The 18,271-nt window shown below is 38.0% G+C and overlaps 1 protein-coding gene across 1 annotated transcript in view; it reads right to left on the bottom strand.

Annotated features, from left to right (window-relative positions):
* Positions 1 to 18,271, bottom strand: part of LOC306960841 (UTP--glucose-1-phosphate uridylyltransferase-like) — a 31,545-nt gene that overhangs the window by 9,797 nt on the left and 3,477 nt on the right. The window contains exons 3-7 of the mRNA XM_079553423.1: positions 11,220 to 11,327; positions 6,520 to 6,705; positions 6,081 to 6,214; positions 3,477 to 3,562; positions 3,170 to 3,378 (exon numbers count right to left, since the gene is read on the bottom strand). Of these exons, the coding sequence (XP_079409549.1) occupies positions 3,170 to 3,378; positions 3,477 to 3,562; positions 6,081 to 6,214; positions 6,520 to 6,705; positions 11,220 to 11,327 (723 nt within the window). The remainder of the gene's footprint in view (positions 1 to 3,169; positions 3,379 to 3,476; positions 3,563 to 6,080; positions 6,215 to 6,519; positions 6,706 to 11,219; positions 11,328 to 18,271) is intronic.

Below are 18,271 nucleotides of genomic sequence, written 5' to 3'. Positions count from 1 at the left end.
AAGTTCACATCAGGAGGGTTACACGGGCAAGTTCACATCAGGAGGGTTACACGGGCAAGTTCACATCGAGGAGGGTTACACGGGCAAGTTCACATCAGGAGGGTTACACGGGCAAGTTCACATCAGGGGGGTTACACGGGCAAGTTCACAACGAGGAGGGTTACACGGGCAAGTTCACATCAGGAGGGTTACACGGGCAAGTTCACATCAGGGGGGTTACACGGGCAAGTTCACAACGACGAGGGTTACACGGGCAAGTTCACAACGACGAGGGTTACACGGGCAAGTTCACATCAGGAGGGTTACACGGGCAAGTTCACATCAGGGGGGTTACACGGGCAAGTTCACAACGACGAGGGTTACACGGGCAAGTTCACAACGACGAGGGTTACACGGGCAAGTTCACATCAGGAGGGTTACACGGGCAAGTTCACAACGACGAGGGTTACACGGGCAAGTCCACATCAGGAGGGTTACACGGGCAAGTTCACAACGAGGAGGGTTACACGGGCAAGTTCACATCAGGAGGGTTACACGGGCAAGTTCACAACGAGGAGGGTTACACGGGCAAGTTCACATCAGGAGGGTTACACGGGCAAGTTCACATCAGGAGGGTTACACGGGCAAGTTCACATCAGGAGGGTTACACGGGCAAGTTCATATCAATGCTTATATATCGATATTTATCTGCCACAAATGCGAAAAGTCTGTCCTCCAAACTATCCGACAAACAGAGGAATGAGGGGAAATATCAATATATAAAAGCCAACTGGACTCAAGAGGCCGAAAAATGTCATTGAAAAGCACTTCATTTGTTTCCAGGAGGCATTAGGTCGAAATCACCTTGAAAAAAACATAACTGCCTGATCTCTTCTAAATCTCTTCTATTACTGTATAACTCCCTCATACTTCCTTACCTAAATTATGGCCTGGAAATATGGGGAAACAATTATAAATCCAATACTCATCCTATTTTCCTACTCCAAAAAAAGGCAATAAGAATCATCACTAAAGCAGATTTCTATGCACCAACGAACCCTGTCTTTGTAGAGCTGAGCCGACTGAAAATCCATGATCTTGTGGATCTAAGCACATTAGTAATAGTGCACAAAGCATTTAACAATCTTCTCCCTTCTCCAGGAGCTTTTTGAACACAGGAGAAGTCAGTAAAACCTCCGAGGAAGTGCTATTTTCAAAAAAGCAAAAGCGAAAAAGAATAAAAAGAGTGGATGTATTTCTGTAAGAGGAGTTAATCTGTGGAACGACCTGGAAGATCAGTTTAAACTGTCCCAAACAGTCAAAGCTTTCAGAAAGTTGTTTAAAGCTTCTAAAATTCAAGAATATATAAGCTTAGGATGAATAAAGTAAGAAAAATAAATAAAAAATAATAATGATGACATGATTTAGTTTCAACTAAATTAACTTAAAACAAACGTATGTAACATATTTGTTGGAATATTGAAATTTATGTGACTAACTTCAGATACAGGATTATTTCTCTTCTGTTTAACACTTGATATTGTTCATTATTAATGTTTGTGTTTTGTTTTTGTTTTTCTCTGGGTTAGGGCGTTATAAGTTTTTACTTCAGCCTAAACCCTTTCGGTCGTGTTGTTCACAAAGAATTGGACATTTTTTTTACGTTTAAAGGAATGAATGAACTGACCGAATAAACTACTACTACTACATCTTTTACGCCATTAAATTATACAAAATACAAACATTTCAGTCCAGAACACATTCAAATATTCGATACTTTTTCGATACATAAATATTAAAAGGAATGTTTTCTGGGACCCACCTCGTTTATAGGTACTGTATATATTTATATACCTATAAATGTTTATGGAACATATATGGAAATATGGAAAATGTGACAAAAAAGTGACGAAAAATTGATGAAAAAGAGGCAAAAATGTCACAAGATATTGACAAAAACTGACCAAAAAAAATGACAAAAATGTAACAAAATGTGACAAAAATATGACAAAAAAGACAGAAATTTGATGAAAAATTGACGAAAAAATTACTAAAATGTGATAAAAAATTTACAAAAATTACAAAAAATGGACTAAAAATGTCATTTTCTTGTTGGGTATTCAACTCATTTTATGTAACTTTATTTGCCATTTTTTCGCCAATTTTTTTTATCACATTTATTGTCATTTTTTTGTCGTTTGTCACATTTTTGTCATTTTTTCGTCCATTTTTCATCAAATAAATGTGACAAACATATGATAAAAATGTTATTAAAAAGCATTTAATTTGTTTCCAGGAGGCATTAGGTCTAAATCACCTTGAAAAAAACATAACTGCCTGATCTTTTACGCCATTAAATTATACAAAATACAAACATTTCAGTCCAAAACACATTCAAATATTCTATACTTTTTCGATACATAAAAAGGAATGTTTTCTGGGACCCACCTCGTTTATAGGTACTGTATATATTTATATACCTATAAATGTTTATGGAACATATATGGAAATATGGAAAATGTGACAAAAAAGTGAGAAAACATTGACAAATAAGTGACGAAAAATTGATGAAAAAGTGGCCTTCGTCAGGCAAAATGTCATTTTTGACGAAAAAAATGTCAATGTCATTTGACGAAGGCCACTGGCCGAAACGTTGCATTAATAAAAGAACACTGGTGTTGCAAGTATACAGTGTGCGAGAGATTTTTTCCTTTTCTATATTATTATAAATTATTATTTTATTCTTTAGGAATTTTTTGTTCCCAAATTCCTAATCTTCCTGTAATTTTGGAGCATTTTTCTCTGGTCCTCTCATGACGCTTTTCTTTCATTTTATTAGACACGACACAGTTTAATATAAAAGACTCACAACATGTGTCATGTATCGTCATGTTCTGAAGTACTTGTTATCGGGTAGTTATCGGGTGTATATCCACATGAAACAAAAACTGTCACAAAGTTCAACAGGGGTCCTAAAGCGGAGACAGGTTTGTGAATCCAGTCACTTCCAAACAATGATCAGGGAAAACTTTGGGATATTTCTTTCCCAAACTGTGTCTCTCCCTTTGAGTCGTGTCGGGAATCTGGAATGTCGTGAATGCAAACTATTATTATTATTTTATGTCTGTTTAGGCCCTGTATTGCCCCACAGAATCCCTGACTGACATTTGAGCGATCGCAGACTGCGCACCTTGACGTCGGCGCGCGTCTTGTCGGTGACCTCCATGATGAACTCGCAGCGTTTGTCCTGGGGTTGGCTCATCAGGTGCTGCAGGATGAACAGGTCCACGGTGGCTCCTAAGTTATCGATGTTGGACACAAAGATGTACTCCTTCCCCTGGGCCAGCAGCTTGTCCAGGAGGCCGGAGTTGGAGAAGCTGGCGTAGATGTCGCCGTGACCTGGAGGGATTAAAACACTGAGAGACCGAAGCCGAACAAGAGAGAAAACGAGAAACGAGTCACAGTCTTCATTGGAGACGCTGGAGGTGAACTTATACCTGGGGGATACCACGCCTCGCCTTCTCCGTCCGCTCCCATGCTCTTGGCGATGGGCAGGAGCGACTCCTTATTGATGCGAGGGTATCTGCAGAGGAGGAGACAGGTCTGTGTTATTTTTTTCAAGCTGTTATTCTGTCACTCCCTCATTAAAAACATGGCTGAAGTGTTGCCTTGGCACATTCACGTATTTCTGAGTAATCTGTAAAGACTCTGATGGCGGCCATTTTAGGGATAGGTTTGCCTGAGTCCTCCTAGGAACGCCCCCACCTCCTGGAGACGCCTCCGAGCTTTGGTCACCAGCCGAGTAACCAACCACTGCTCCTCAGCAGAACCCCCTCCCCACTGATGCCACAGACAGCGTGTGGAGGGGGCGTGTCTAAAGGCTCAGAGGTTCTTAACCCCTTAACTCCCGCCTGAACCGAGAGGATCTTTTTCCTCGCGTCATCAGATTTTTTTTTTCATTTTTTTGTTGGGTATTCAACTCATTTTTGTAACTTTTTAGTCATTTTTTTGTAAGATATTTTTAATTTTTTTGTCAAATTTTTGTCATTTTTTTGTCACATTTTTGCATTTTTTTCTGTCGCATTTTTATCACAGTTTTGTAATATTTTTGTCAATTTTTTTTTCATTTTTCGTCAATTTTTTTAAATCAAATTTTGGTCATTTTTTGTCATATTTTTGTCATTGTTTTCGTCTCAGTGTTGTTGCTATTTTCACAGCTTTTTTCCCAGAAGCTTTTGGATTGGGGTAAAGCCGAACTGGAGAAAATGTGCTCGGTTCAGGTGGGAGTTAAGGGGTTTAAGAGACAGAGGCCTATTTCAAGACATTCACTACAGCCATTTTGAGAGAGACGTTTTATACAAGGCAGTTATTCTAATTTACTGCATTTACAGACCAACAGAAGGTTTGTCATCATTGTAGTGAGATATAGACTGGTGCTGTGGGACTGACAAAAGCATAATACCCCCTCTTTAATGCTTCTGAGCTGAGACCGTGTAGGAAACGGTAACATAACAGCAACAAACATAATAAAGTAAGTTATTGCAGGCGCACGTGCAGAGTGTGTTGATCATGGTTTTGAAGCGGCGAGGCCAGCGCTTTGATTCACTCAGGACAGTGTTTAACTGTAACTTTAACTTTAACTTTAACTTTAATCGAGCACGTGCTCGATTATTGAAAAAATAATAATCGCGATTATTTTTGTCATAATTGAAATCACGATTATTCAAACGATTATTTGTTGCCTTTAAAAAAAATCCATCAAAAAAGTGACAAAAATCGATCAAAAAAGTGACAAAAATCCAGCAAAAAAGTGACAAAAATCCATCAAAAAAAGTGACAAAAATCCATCAAAAAAAGTGACAAAAATCCATCAAAAAAAGTGACAAAAATCCATCAAAAAAGTGACAAAAATCCAGCAAAAAAAGTGACAAAAATCCATCAAAAAAATGACAAAAATCCATCAAAAAATGACAAAAATCCATCAAAAAAAATGACAAAAATCCATCAAAAAATGACAAAAATCCAGCAAAAAAGTGACAAAAATTGATCAAAAAAGTGACAAAAATCCATCAAAAAAGTGACAGAAATCCAGCAGAAAAAGTGACAAAAATCCATCAAAAAATGACAAAAATCCAGCAAAAAAGTGACAAAAATTGATCAAAAAAGTGACAAAAATCCAGCAAAAAGTGACAAAAATCCAGCAAAAAAGTGACAAAAATCCAAAAATTAAAAATTAGAAAAAAAAGATAAAAAATTGAAAAAAATAAATTTGAACTAAAAAAAAAAAAAGATTTTTTGCGATTATGCTAATTTTGTAATCGTTTACTGTTGTAATCGAAATCGTAATTGAATTTCGATTAATTGCACAGCCCTACCATAAATGGTTGAACAGTACAATGATGTACCTCATATACCACACAGGGCTGCTCTAAGCCATACAGACTTGAAAAACTTTAAACACTGGAAATTGGATTATCACACATGATTCTGATTTCCCCCCAAGTCAATCAATCGGGCTGTGAAAAACAGTGTATTCCTGTTGTCACCGCAATGGGCACCAGCAAATCAAGGGGAATCCTCACCACGACGCTGGAGACTAGAGCAAGCTGTTACAGAAATGAACCCCATTAAGGGGCTCAAACGGGAATCAGTTTGGGTGTGGGTTAAGGGGTTAAATGGCATAAACGGTTCTGTCACCAAAAACAGACCTGGAGCACATCTTTGAGTGATCTCAGGATCTTCCCCAGATATCAATGTTGCATTTTCTAATCCACAAAGTGAAGAGAGCGGCTGCTTCACACATCTGTTTCATAACAGGTGCGTTGGTAAGGTTGTGTGTGTGTGTTGCTCTTAACATGTGAAAAATTGAATCTCTCATCCATCCATCCACCCAACCCCACCCATCCATCCATCCATCCATCCGACTTTCAAATGAGGCGTTACTCTGGCTGTAAGCGCTCCAGTCATGAAGCTTTTAGATTTGGGTAAAGCTAAACTGTAGAGGTTGTTTCAGGGTTTCCGGAGTACAGTTCAAGTTAATTGGTCGGGCCAGTTTTTGTTTTGTTTTTTCCCGTGTGGCTCTCACATGTTTAGTCCCTCACCTGCTCTGGTTGAAGGTGTGGATCTGGACTCTGTGGTGTGTGTATTTCTGCAGGATCTTCTTGGTGTCCTCGTCCGTGTTGAAGGAGTTCATCAGGACCAGCGGCACGTCCGTGTTGTACGTCTTATTCAAGTGCTGGAAAGAAACCACGACATTTTAGAACCAGGAATAAAGCAGGACTTAAGACGAGAATCACACCAGCTCTAATATCACTGTACTTAAAGGGGGAGTCAGGCGGGATCTTCATGTTTTTGAAGCTGCAAATGTATTAGTCTCACTTCTTTCATCTAATTTGTACCTTCTACTTTCACATTCAGCAAATACTTCAGTCCTTTGACAGAACAAACGATCACTTATTGGAGAGACATTCCCACTTTTACTCCAGCACTGACTCCGGTTAGTCAGTGGGTGGGGCGGCCTGAGCGTGGTCCCTGTGGTACCTCGATCTGCTTGACGGTGAGGTCCAGGAAGGTGTTCTCGTTGCGGACGCTGATGAGGCTCTTGGGGCCTTTGCAGCCCATGCTGGTGCCCAGGCCTCCGTTCAGCTTCACCACCACCAGCCGGTTCAGCGCCGCCGCGATGTCCTCGGGGAGGCCCTTGGCTCGGATACGCTCGTACGGCTGGATCTGCAGAGGGAGGGGGTGGAAGACTCTTTACACTATGACACTTTTAAACTACGTAATGAGATGTGCAAAGCAGTTACATTTACAGACTGACAGAAAAGAACATCTCAGTGTTTTTGGAGACTTTCTCCATAACGATGATGAAGCGATTTTTACTTTTTATTTATTTATTATTTATTTATTTATTTTCACTTTGATGCTCAAAAACATTTTTGTTGAATTTTTGTTGAATTTTTGTCATATTTTTGTCACATTTTTGTTGAATTTTTCTCATTTTTTTGTAGAATTTTTGTCACATTTTTGTTGAATTTTTGTCACATTTTTTGTTGAATTTTTCTCACTTTTTTGTTGAATTTTTGTCACATTTTTGTTAAATTTTTGTTGAATTTTTGTCACATTTTTGTAGAATTTTTGTCGAATTTTTGTCACATTTTTGTCGAATTTTTGTTGATTTTTTGTCACATTTTTGTCAAATTTTTTTCACATTTTTGTTGAATTTTTCTCACTTTTTTGTTGAATTTTTGTTGATTTTTTCTCATTTTTTTTGTTGAATTTTTGTCACATTTTTGTCACATTTTTGTCGAATTTTTGTCACATTTTTGTCGAATTTTTGTTGATTTTTTCTCATTTTTTTGTTGAATTTTTGTCACATTTTTGTCACATTTTTGTCACATTTTTGTCACATTTTTGTCACATTTTTGTCACTTTTTTGTCACATTTTTGTCACATTTTTGTTGAATTTTTCTCACTTTTTTGTTGAATTTTTGTTGATTTTTTGTCACATTTTTGTCGAATTTTTGTTGATTTTTTCTAATTTTTTTGTTGAATTTTTGTCACATTTTTGTTGAATTTTTGTCACATTTTTGTCGAATTTTTTTCACATTTTTGTTGAATTTTTCTCACTTTTTTGTTGAATTTCTGTTGAATTTTTGTCACATTTTTGTCACATTTTTGTTGAGTTTTTGTCACATTTTCGTCTGCGTACATTGGTGTATAAATGAGCATGAATGGATGAGTGGATCCTTGCTGCGAGTGCCTAATGTAGGTGGAAAAGCGCTGTATAAGTTGAGACCATTTACCATAATTTCTTTACTTTTCCATTTCCCCCCAATTTTGCCCAAAAAACACTTTTTGTTCACATTTTTTTTTTTTCAATTTTTCCCATTTCAACAAAGTTTCCCCCAAATTCTTGTAAATGTGCAAATCTCCCAAACAGCATTATCCTGTAGGTGATATATCGCCCACATCTATTTACAAAAGGCTCATTATCTCGTAGCTTTTGTAAATGTCACCATAGACAAAAACAGTTTATACCGAGATCATAATGTCTCTTTAGGTTTTTCTTGTGTCTCAGTCCAGCCGACGACTCCGTTCTGTCTCAGATGAAGAAGATCTGGACGTTTCATCTGCGTCACGTTGAACGACCTCCTCACACGCCGGCCGTAATGAAACGTGATGCCGCAGCGCTCGGACGGCTTTAAACACAGTCTCGTGATGGAAAGTCGATCCGGAGTCGAACAGAAAACACTGCGTGACATTTCTGTGACACAAACCGCTCCAGAAATAACCTGCTCTGAAGGTCAGGCTAAAATTAACCTTGGACGCTTAAGTTCAACACTGGACACAGACACAGACGGACCCGGAGAACGAGCTGCTCCTGAAGACGAGGCAGAGGCTCCAATCAACGGCTTTAATTTAAATCTGTGCGCGATATCAACAAGAAATACATATCTGAAGTTTGGTGTTCTATTACATTGTTGCTCATAAAACGTCCCAATTATTTATACTGTATTTGGATTGAGCAAATAAAACCGTTCTTCTTGGCAGAGGTGGGAGTAAGTCACTAAATGCAAGTCTCGAGTCAAGTCCAAGTCGTGAAGGTCCAAGTCCCAAGTGAGTCCAAGTCAATCGGTCACGGGCTCAAGTCAAGTCAAGTCGGCGAGTCACCTCAAGTCACAAACGCCAGCGTGTCGACTTTTCGAAATGTGTTTAATCTTGAAAATAATAAGTGCTTTCTCAAGATACAGCGATTTTGAATTTAGGCTAAAATCCAACTTTTTAAAATCTCATGGATTTGGATTGGTTTTTGGTTGGTTTTTCAAACATGAGCTGCAGTCTGAAATATAAATATAAAATAATATTTGTTATTTTTGTTAGTTTCTGGCAGTTTTTCTGTCAGTGGTTCCCCTGTAATGCCCCGGCCCCTGTATACTCGGATTCGCCCCTGCTCAAAATAGAGTAAGTCCCGCTGTCACTGGGCTGTGTGCGGATGCGGAAAATAGTCACTAAATGCTGTAAACGTTGTGTTAAAGGAATAAAAGGGGGGACTATATTGTAAGGCGTAATAATACCAGGAGTAGTTCGAAATCCGCGCAGTAATCTTCACTTTACTGCGCGGATGCCAAACTACTCCTGGTATTATTACGCCTTACAATATAGTTCCCCCTTTTATCCGCTTAGAAAATCCACATTGTTTAATTGTGTGTAATCATACTTTGTAGTGGAACACTTCACGTAACCATATTTAAATAGGGAAAACGTGGAAGAGCTTGGTAGCTTCTATCTTGACCTGTTTTGGAGCTATAGAGGAGAGAGGGAGAGGCTAAATGCTAACGCCGTCTGCGATGTGTTTACGTGACTGAAGATCAGACATAGGGCTGCTCGATTATTGAAAAAATAATAATCACGATTATTTTTGTCATAATTGAAATCACGATTATTCAAACGATTATTTGTTGCCTTTAAAAAAATCCATCAAAAAAAGACAAAAATCCATCAAAAAAAAAAAAAATCCATCAAAAAAAAAAAAATCCATCAAAAAAAGACAAAAATCCATCAAAAAAAGACAAAAATCCAGCAAAAAAAGACAAAAATCCATCAAAAAAAGACAAAAATCCATCAAAAAAAGACAAAAATCCATCAAAAAAAAGACAAAAATCCATCAAAAAAAGACAAAAATCCATCAAAAAAAGACAAAAATCCATCAAAAAAAGACAAAAATCCATCAAAAAAAGTGACAAAAATCCATCAAAAAAAAGACAAAAATCCATCAAAAAAAGACAAAAATCCATCAAAAAAAGACAAAAATCCAGCAAAAAAGTGACAAAAATCCATCAAAAAAAGACAAAAATCCATCAAAAAAAGTGACAAAAATCCATCAAAAAAGTGACAAAAATCCATCAAAAAAGTGACAAAAATCCATCAAAAAAAGACAAAAATCCATCAAAAAAGTGACAAAAATCCATCAAAAAAAGTGACAAAAATCCATCAAAAAAAAGACAAAAATCCATCAAAAAAAGACAAAAATCCATAAAAAAAAAGACAAAAATCCAGCAAAAAAGTGACAAAAATCCAGCAAAAAAGTGACAAAAATCCAGCAAAAAAAAGACAAAAATCCATCAAAAAAAGACAAAAATCCAGCAAAAAAGTGACAAAAATTAAAAATTAAAAATTCGAAAAATAAAATAACATTGAAAAAAAAAAATTTGAAAAAAAAAAATTGAAATAAAAAAATAAAATCGATTTTTTGCGATTATGCTAATTTTGTAATCGTTTACTGTTGTAATCGAAATCGTAATCGAATTTCGATTAATTGCACAGCCCTAATCAGACAGGTCCTAAAGAACTCGTCACAGCTCAGGTAAGAACATATCTCAGTATGTAAAAACGGTGGCCTGTTCCTTTAATGCTTTAAAACATCGAAAAGCCTCCTTTTCTCGCTGTATTGATCAGACACTCCGTCGGGAAACCGAACACGCGTGTGGCTAATTACCTTACGTAAAGATAGATGCGCTGGTTTTACGAAATGAATCCTGAACTAGGGCTGTGCAATTAATCGAAATTCGATTACGATTTCGATTACAACAGTAAACGATTACAAAATTAGCATAATCGCAAAAAATCGATTTAAAATTTTTTCTTTTTTCTTTTTTTTTTCTTTTTTCAAATTTTTTTTTTTTCAATTTTTTTTGTTTTTTTTTCAAATTTTTAATTTTGGGATTTTTGTCACTTTTTTTAATGGATTTATGTCACTTTTTTTTTATGGATTTTTGTCACTTTTTGATGGATTTTTGTCACTCTTTTTGATGGATTTTTTTAAAGGCAACAAATAATCGTTTGAATAATCGTGATTTCAATTATGACAAAAATAATCGTGATTATTATTTTTTCAATAATCGAGCAGCCCTATCCTGAACTTTCGACAGTTTCACTCAAATAAATAATAACTATAAAGTCACAGCGAGTCATTGAGAGTCACTGGCCTCAAGTCCAAGTTAAGTCTCGAGTCACAAACAGCAAGTCCCAAGTCAAGTCTTTTTGCAGCTTTGGTCAAGTCGGTCTCAAGTCCCGAAAATTGCGACTCGAGTCTCCCACCTCTGCTTCTTAGCACATTTATATTGTATTTAGCTCTTGTGGGCACTACCAAACATTTTCCATAGACTAACAGCTGAATCCAGGCGGACATGTTTTTGTTTTGCATCACGTGGCAGAACCAGAGGGTGTTCAGAGCGTCTCACCGAGTCCTCTGGAGGGCGGCTGATCTTGGCCCAGTCGATGGACGGGCCCTTCACCTGCAGAAACCTGTGGAAGAGCTTCTTAAACCCATCGAAGTCCTTCTTGGAGATCTGCGAAAACGACAAAACAAGTCTTAAACCGTGTCCACATGTGGCCTTTTATTCTGTCGAGCACACGTGTTACTGCGGGAGAGTCAGGGAGAAACAAAGCTTTTTTATGCTTTTAAAGGCAATAAATGCAAAAAATCTGTGTGTATTTTATTTTGTGAATTGGCAAACATTATATCAAACAGAGGAATGAGGAGAAATGTTGATATTCAAAAGCAAAAGGAGCAAAGATTCTGTACGAGTCCAGTCATAACTGCAGGTGTTACAGACCAGTGGTTCTGTTTTCAGTGGGTTTCAGAACTATCCCAATCTATTCTTTCAAATCTCCTATTATTACTATGTTATTATACAAACATTAGTGTCAACAATGAAAACATTTTATTCCTCATTCCAGTTTAAATGTCCTGAATATCGACCACATGAGGCCACGGTTTCAAACCCTGCACTTTGTCCAACAGTCGCCTTTAAGGGTCAGAAATGTTTTTCTCACAGTTTTTCCAACTCTGTGAACAAGGACTGGTGTCACTTTTGAAGCATCTCGACATATGAACGTCTGTTCAGTTCCTTCAGTTTCTGTCTGTTTCTGAACGCAGCCCTGGTGTAAAAATAGACTTTATGCTAATATTGTAACAAGCTCCACAGCGACGACAAAAACACTTTAAAGTGACTATACAGAGTTTAAAAATGTTAACATTAAGTATTTTCCTCCCCCTACATGTTCCTCCATGTCCTAATGTGTAGAATGAGCCCAGACCTGTTCAACTGCCTCTAAAATCCTGCACTGTCGCTCAGAAAGGTGTTAATTCGGGTCTGAAGTGCCTCATGCACGAGCTTAATATAGAAGCTGCAGTTACACGTATGACCTGAGGTGGCAGTAGTGAGTGTAAAATCACAAACTTGTATCTAGCCCCTTTAAATCATACTTCCAGCGGTTAAAACGCTCCAAATCAGAGCTTTGTTGCTTTACACTAACTATCCATATTGTTTGGTAGCTGTAATAAATTGCATTACCCATAATGCAACAGGCGACCTGAGATGGGCTTATTGGATCACATGGTGAGTCCTGACACGATCCCAGTCAAGGACAATGTCATATCGGTAACACTTACAAAGAAAGTCAGTTTTAATTATGTTTTTCAGGAAAATGTTTGACTTTGAGCGTATTTAATAATGTATGTTTTGTTGCTGACTTTGTTAAAGTTTTTCAGATGGTACTCGGATTATAGATCAAAGCCTCATGGGGGACGTGGGACAAAAAAAGGTTGTAAACCTCTGTTATAGACAATCATTCTAATAACTGAGACACTTTCAGTAAAAACGGACGAGCGGCGTCGTTATGTTTCAGGACATTCTGATTTTCTGCCAGTTTGAATCCACTGTAATGACTGACTTCTCTTTAATGCCCCGTGGGAATCCTAAAAATGCTGATCGAGGAGGACGCGAGATCATTTTGAGACAATATTCTTAACATTTCTAACATTGAATTTGATGGATTTATATTTAAAACATACAGAATCCAAACAGTAAACCAGATTTTAAATGTTTTGCCCCTTAAACTATAAAAGTTTGAGCTTGATCTGGAGCATCATTTTGTCCCATTTCACCCCAGAAGCCTCTGCAGAGACACAGATCTCACTTCTGTCCGTCACATTTGTAATGATTAAAAAGGGAAATGTTTCAAAATGGTGGTTTGGAAACTCAGATAAGCAGCGGCTCCGTTTACTGACCCGGAGTTCAGTCACTTGTTACAAAACTCTCCTCAAACACGACTAAAGGGCAGAGCAAACACGGACTTTTCAAACACAAATGAAGACTCTCCTGAGAGGACAGGAGTCAGACATTTACAAACTAGGCCCAGAGGGAACTTTAAATCACAGACCCGATGATCTCCAGGTCTCCCTTTGTCCCACAGAGCAGAGGGACGACACTGAGCAGGCATTAAAGGGGCATTATGGAACTTTATGTGAAACAAAGCTTCACTGGTGCGTTTCTGACCCGGCGGCTGCACGAGTGGTTAGCACAGTCCTTCTCCAATAGTGGGGGTGCGATGCCAGGGGGGGGCGTGGGACCTGGTGTGTTTACTGTGTCTAACAACACTGGCAGTGGACAGGAAGAAGCCAAATAAATATATTTTTGTAAAGTCCCTCCTTCCCGGATCTCAGCAGCTAATCAGAGTCTAGTATCCTCCCGCGTTGACCAATGAGGTGAGGTTTTCCTGTGAACCAGCCTGTCAGGTCCAATCAGGAGAGAGGGGGAGGAGCTTGATCATTTACTTTTGAAAATTCAGTTCCTGCTCTCCTCAGTTTGCAAACTAATGAGGCCAAGGCGTTAATTCAACCTGGTAGATTAACTTCAGCATCACCTCGACCTCCAGCCAATGATCGCTTCCGAGAGGCCACACCTCCACCTCAGCCATCAGCGCAAAGAGCCGCACCTCTGTATCAGCCAATCATCGCCCTCGGTCCTGCTTTTAAGCCCCAGCAATCATGGTTCGTTCGCTTCCCGGCTGTGCTGCGACCCACCTCCGCCTAGGGCTGTGCAATTAATCGAAATTCGATTACGATTTCGATTACAACAGTAAACGATTACAAAATTAGCATAATCGCAAAAAATCTATTTTTTTTTTTTATTTCAATTTTTTTTTTTCAATTTTATTTTATTTTTCTAATTTTTAATTTTTGGATTTTTGTCACTTTTTGCTGGATTTTTGTCACTTTTTTGCTGGATTTTTGTCTTTTTTTGATGGATTTTTGTCACTTTTTTGCTGGATTTTTGTCACTTTTTTGCTGGATTTTTGTCTTTTTTTGATGGATTTTTGTCACTTTTTTGATGGATTTTTGTCACTTTTTTGATGGATTTTTGTCACTTTTTTGATGGATTTTTGTCTTTTTTTGATGGATTTTTGTCACTTTTTGCTGGATTTTTGTCACTTTTTTGATGGATTTTTGTCTTTTTTTAATGGATTTTTGTCACTTTTTTGCTGGATTTTAGTCTTTTTTTGATGGATTTTTGTCACTTTTTGCTGGATTTTTGTCACTTTTTTGATGGATTTTTGTCACTTTTTTGATGGATTTTTGTCACTTTTTTGATGGATTTTTGTCACTTTTTTGATGGATTTTTGTCTTTTTTTGATGGATTTTTGTCACTTTTTGCTGGATTTTTGTCACTTTTTTGATGGATTTTTGTCACTTTTTTGATGGATTTTTGTCACTTTTTTGATGGATTTTAGTCACTTTTTTGCTGGATTTTTGTCACTTTTTTGATGGATTTTTGTCACTTTTTTGATGGATTTTTGTCACTTTTTTGATGGATTTTTGTCACTTTTTTGCTGGATTTTTGTCACTTTTTTGATGGATTTTTGTCACTTTTTTGATGGATTTTTGTCACTTTTTTGCTGGATTTTTGTCTTTTTTGATGGATTTTTTTAAAGGCAACAAATAATCGTTTGAATAATCGTGATTTCAATTATGACAAAAATAATCGTGATTATTATTTTTTCAATAATCGAGCAGCCCCACCTCCGCCCCATCTCCGCCTCTTCTGCCCACGGCTTCACTCTGCTGCATCTTCACAGGTCTCCTATACCCCCACCAGTGTCCAGGCTCGGGGAGGACATCCCTAACTCCAAGCGGTTCATCCTCACTGACTTTCATACATCGACGTTACCGCCGGGGTCTGATCAACAAAACTAATAAACAAGTCATTAAATCTTCCTAATCGCTGCTTTTGTCTGTTTGAGTCGAACAGCTTTGTTTGTTTCTACCTCGTGTCTTTCAAAAAGAAAACAAAAAACTACAGTTTATTACCCAAGAAGACATAATGAATGTAATAAAAGAAATAGGGCTTTCTGGTTAAAGACGGGAGGGATTTGATTGTTTACTTTTAAATTTCACTCTTATCTCTCCTTAGCAAACTTACAGACTCATCACTTTAAGTGGCACACAATGAAATAACTTTATACATTGGGAGTCACAAGTCGTTAATAAACGTGTCAATTTTTGGGGTCCCAGCCAAAAACGTTTGGGAACCCCTGCACTAAATTGTGCTCTGAATACTGCGTTTTATTTCAGTTAATCAACCCCTTAACTCCTACCTGAGCCGAGCACATTTTCTCCAGTTTGGCTTTACCCCAATCCAAAAGCTTCTGGAAAAAAGCTGTGAAAATAGCAACAAAACTGAGACGAAAACAATGATGAAAATGTGACAAAAATGTCACAAGAAATTGACAAAAATGTGACCAAAAAAATGGCAAAAATGTGACGAAAAAATGGCAAAATGTGACAAAAAAATGACAAAAAATTTACAAAATGTGACAAAAAAAATGACAGAATGTGACAAAAAAAATGACAAAAAATGACCAAAAAATGACCAAAAAGTTACATAAATGAGTTGAATACCCAACAAAAAAATGATGGAAAAAGAAATCTGATGACGTGAGGAAAAAGATCTCTCGGTTCAGGCGGGAGTTAAGAGGTTAATATAGTTTCAAATATGTTCCAGTGAAATCCCCCTCGTGTTTGTCAGTATAACCTAACAGAGGGGAACTGCGGCGCGGGGGGTGGGGGGGTTAGTTAGTTAGTTAGTTAGTTAGTTAGTTAGTTAGTTAGTTAGTTAGTGCACTCACTAATGGTTAACCGAGTATTAACCGGTAAGGGCCTCGGTTAACGGTTAATGGAAAGCTTGAACGTGCAGCAGTGGTTTAGTATGATGTGTTTCCTCCCAGTGTGAACTTTAAATGGATGAATCGTTTGTGCTGCCGTCAAACATAAGCTCAGTTCTAGCTGAAGATCTAAGTTTGAGGCTTATTTGCCCCTCGACAAAACAGATTTTTTCAGTTTTAGTAGATAAGGGGAAAAGATGCAGCTCTGTCGCTTCCGTTTTCCTCGAGCGCCAACAGAACGGCCTGAACTTCACATTTCTCACCTCGATATGACCTTCGATGCCTTCAGGGTGCGCAGTACATCACGGAGAAAATGATTCCAGCTGTTTGATATCTACAGGCCGCCTCCTCACCAAACAGGAAATTATTTTTGATCTAAAAAGTTTTAGTTTTAATACGTTCTACTGCAATGCGTTTTTATTAAGGCTGAAGCACACTCCAGGACAGCAGGTGGCGCTGTGCAGATGTACTGTCAAACACCACCATGTGTTGCCGAACAGACGGGGAATTCTAGCACGATATTTGTGTTTTAGAAGCTGCAAAGTTATATTTTATGATTTGCATTTTTTCTAATTTTTCTAATGTAATTCATACATTTTAAGATCAAGTTCTTTAGAGTTTGTTTCTGTGGTTTTAAAAGGTCTTAAAGGGGGGGTATTATGCAAAATGGACTTTTTCAAGCTTTCCATCATGTTATTCTGTCACTCCCTCATTAAAAACATGGCTGAAGTGTTGCCTTGGCACATTCACGTATTTCTGAGTAATCTGTAAAAACTCTGATGGCGGCCATTTTAGGGATAGGTTTGCCTGAGTCCTCCTAGGAACGCCCCCACCTCCTGGAGACGCCTCCGAGCTTTCGTCACCAGCCGAGTAACCAACCACTGCTCCTCAGCAGAACCCCCTCCCCACTGATGCCACAGACAGCGTGTGGAGGGGGCGTGTCTAAAGGCTCAGAGGTTCTTAAAGAGACAGAGGCCTATTTCAAGACATTCACTACAGCCATTTTGAGAGAGACATTTTATACAAGGCAGTTATTCTAATTTACTGCATTCACAGACCAACAGAAGGTTTGTCATCATTGTAGTGTGATATAGACTGGTGCTATGGGACTGACAAAAGCAGAACACCCCCTCTTTAAATAATATTGTTCATCACAATATTTTCCTGCGTTTTCCCCCAACACTTATTTACTCATTTCAACAGCAAATACTTCAATGCTTTCACTTAAAGGAGCACTGTGCAACTTAGAAACTAAGAAGAAATAAAAGGTTTATAGTAACACCTATTTGATCTTTCAGTGACCTTTTCCTGGCCTGCAGGATCAGTCGTTTTATAGGTTTTCGCTGCTGATTGAACCGTATCCATGGTTACTTATGGAGTACGCAAGCAGAAATCCTAAAAAAACTGAAATAAAATGGATCCTGAAGCTTCATAGGAGCCACTGGGATGGAAAGTAAAGGCATGAGTGTCCAAACTCTTTTTCACTGAGGACAACAACTGGGCCGCACTCATGTTCAAATCAATAAAATCTTACCATTGAGTTGCCTTGTGTACGAAATGCGCGGTATAAATAAAGTTGCCTTGCCTTGCCTTATCTGTGCCTTTTAATTGAATATGCTTAAAGTAAAAAATAAAAAAAAACGCCTTCGTCACTGCTTTCTATTAATGGATCTTCATTTATTTGATGTATATTCAATTAAAGCAAAGAAATTCAAATCAAAATCACAAAAAGATAAATAAAATTCAATTACATTTTTAGAATTTGCAGCAGGCCAATTAAAAGTGGGCCGCGGGCCGCAGTTTGGACACCCCTGCTCTAAGGTCCATGCAGCCACTGGGTCACTGAAAGGTCAGTAGTGCACCTTTAAGGGGGCAAAACCTACACACATATAAACTTCTACCTGGAAACAAAACAAAAGAACATATAGCACTGAATTAAAGCAGTACAAAGTAACTCTCGGTGCTCAAAGTGCGATTTCTTTTACTCATTAATTGTCCGTGAGAGTAAATACTACGCTGACAGAAAAGACAAAGGGACAGAGGGATATTGTTCATCCAGTTACACCATGGAGATCATTTTATTCACTCAAACTTGGCTGTAAATACTGTTTAAGTGACGTTAGCCCGCAGTTAGCTTTGCCCGTTAGCCTGTTAGCTTCTTCTTCGTGATTCTATTAGTGTGTATTGGTGGCTCCAGTCCGGTGGCAGCAAAGTTGCAATTGTGGTTTTCTGTCCAGAGACACCAGGGGGCGATGAAAGACCCTCCAATCATCCCTTTAACACTTGT

The sequence above is a fragment of the Gobius niger genome (assembly GCF_951799975.1).
Source record: "Gobius niger genome assembly, chromosome: 3".
NCBI lineage: Eukaryota > Metazoa > Chordata > Actinopteri > Gobiiformes > Gobiidae > Gobius > Gobius niger.
Note: the sequence above shows the minus strand (reverse complement) of the source record. Positions and strands in the feature narration are given on the sequence as shown.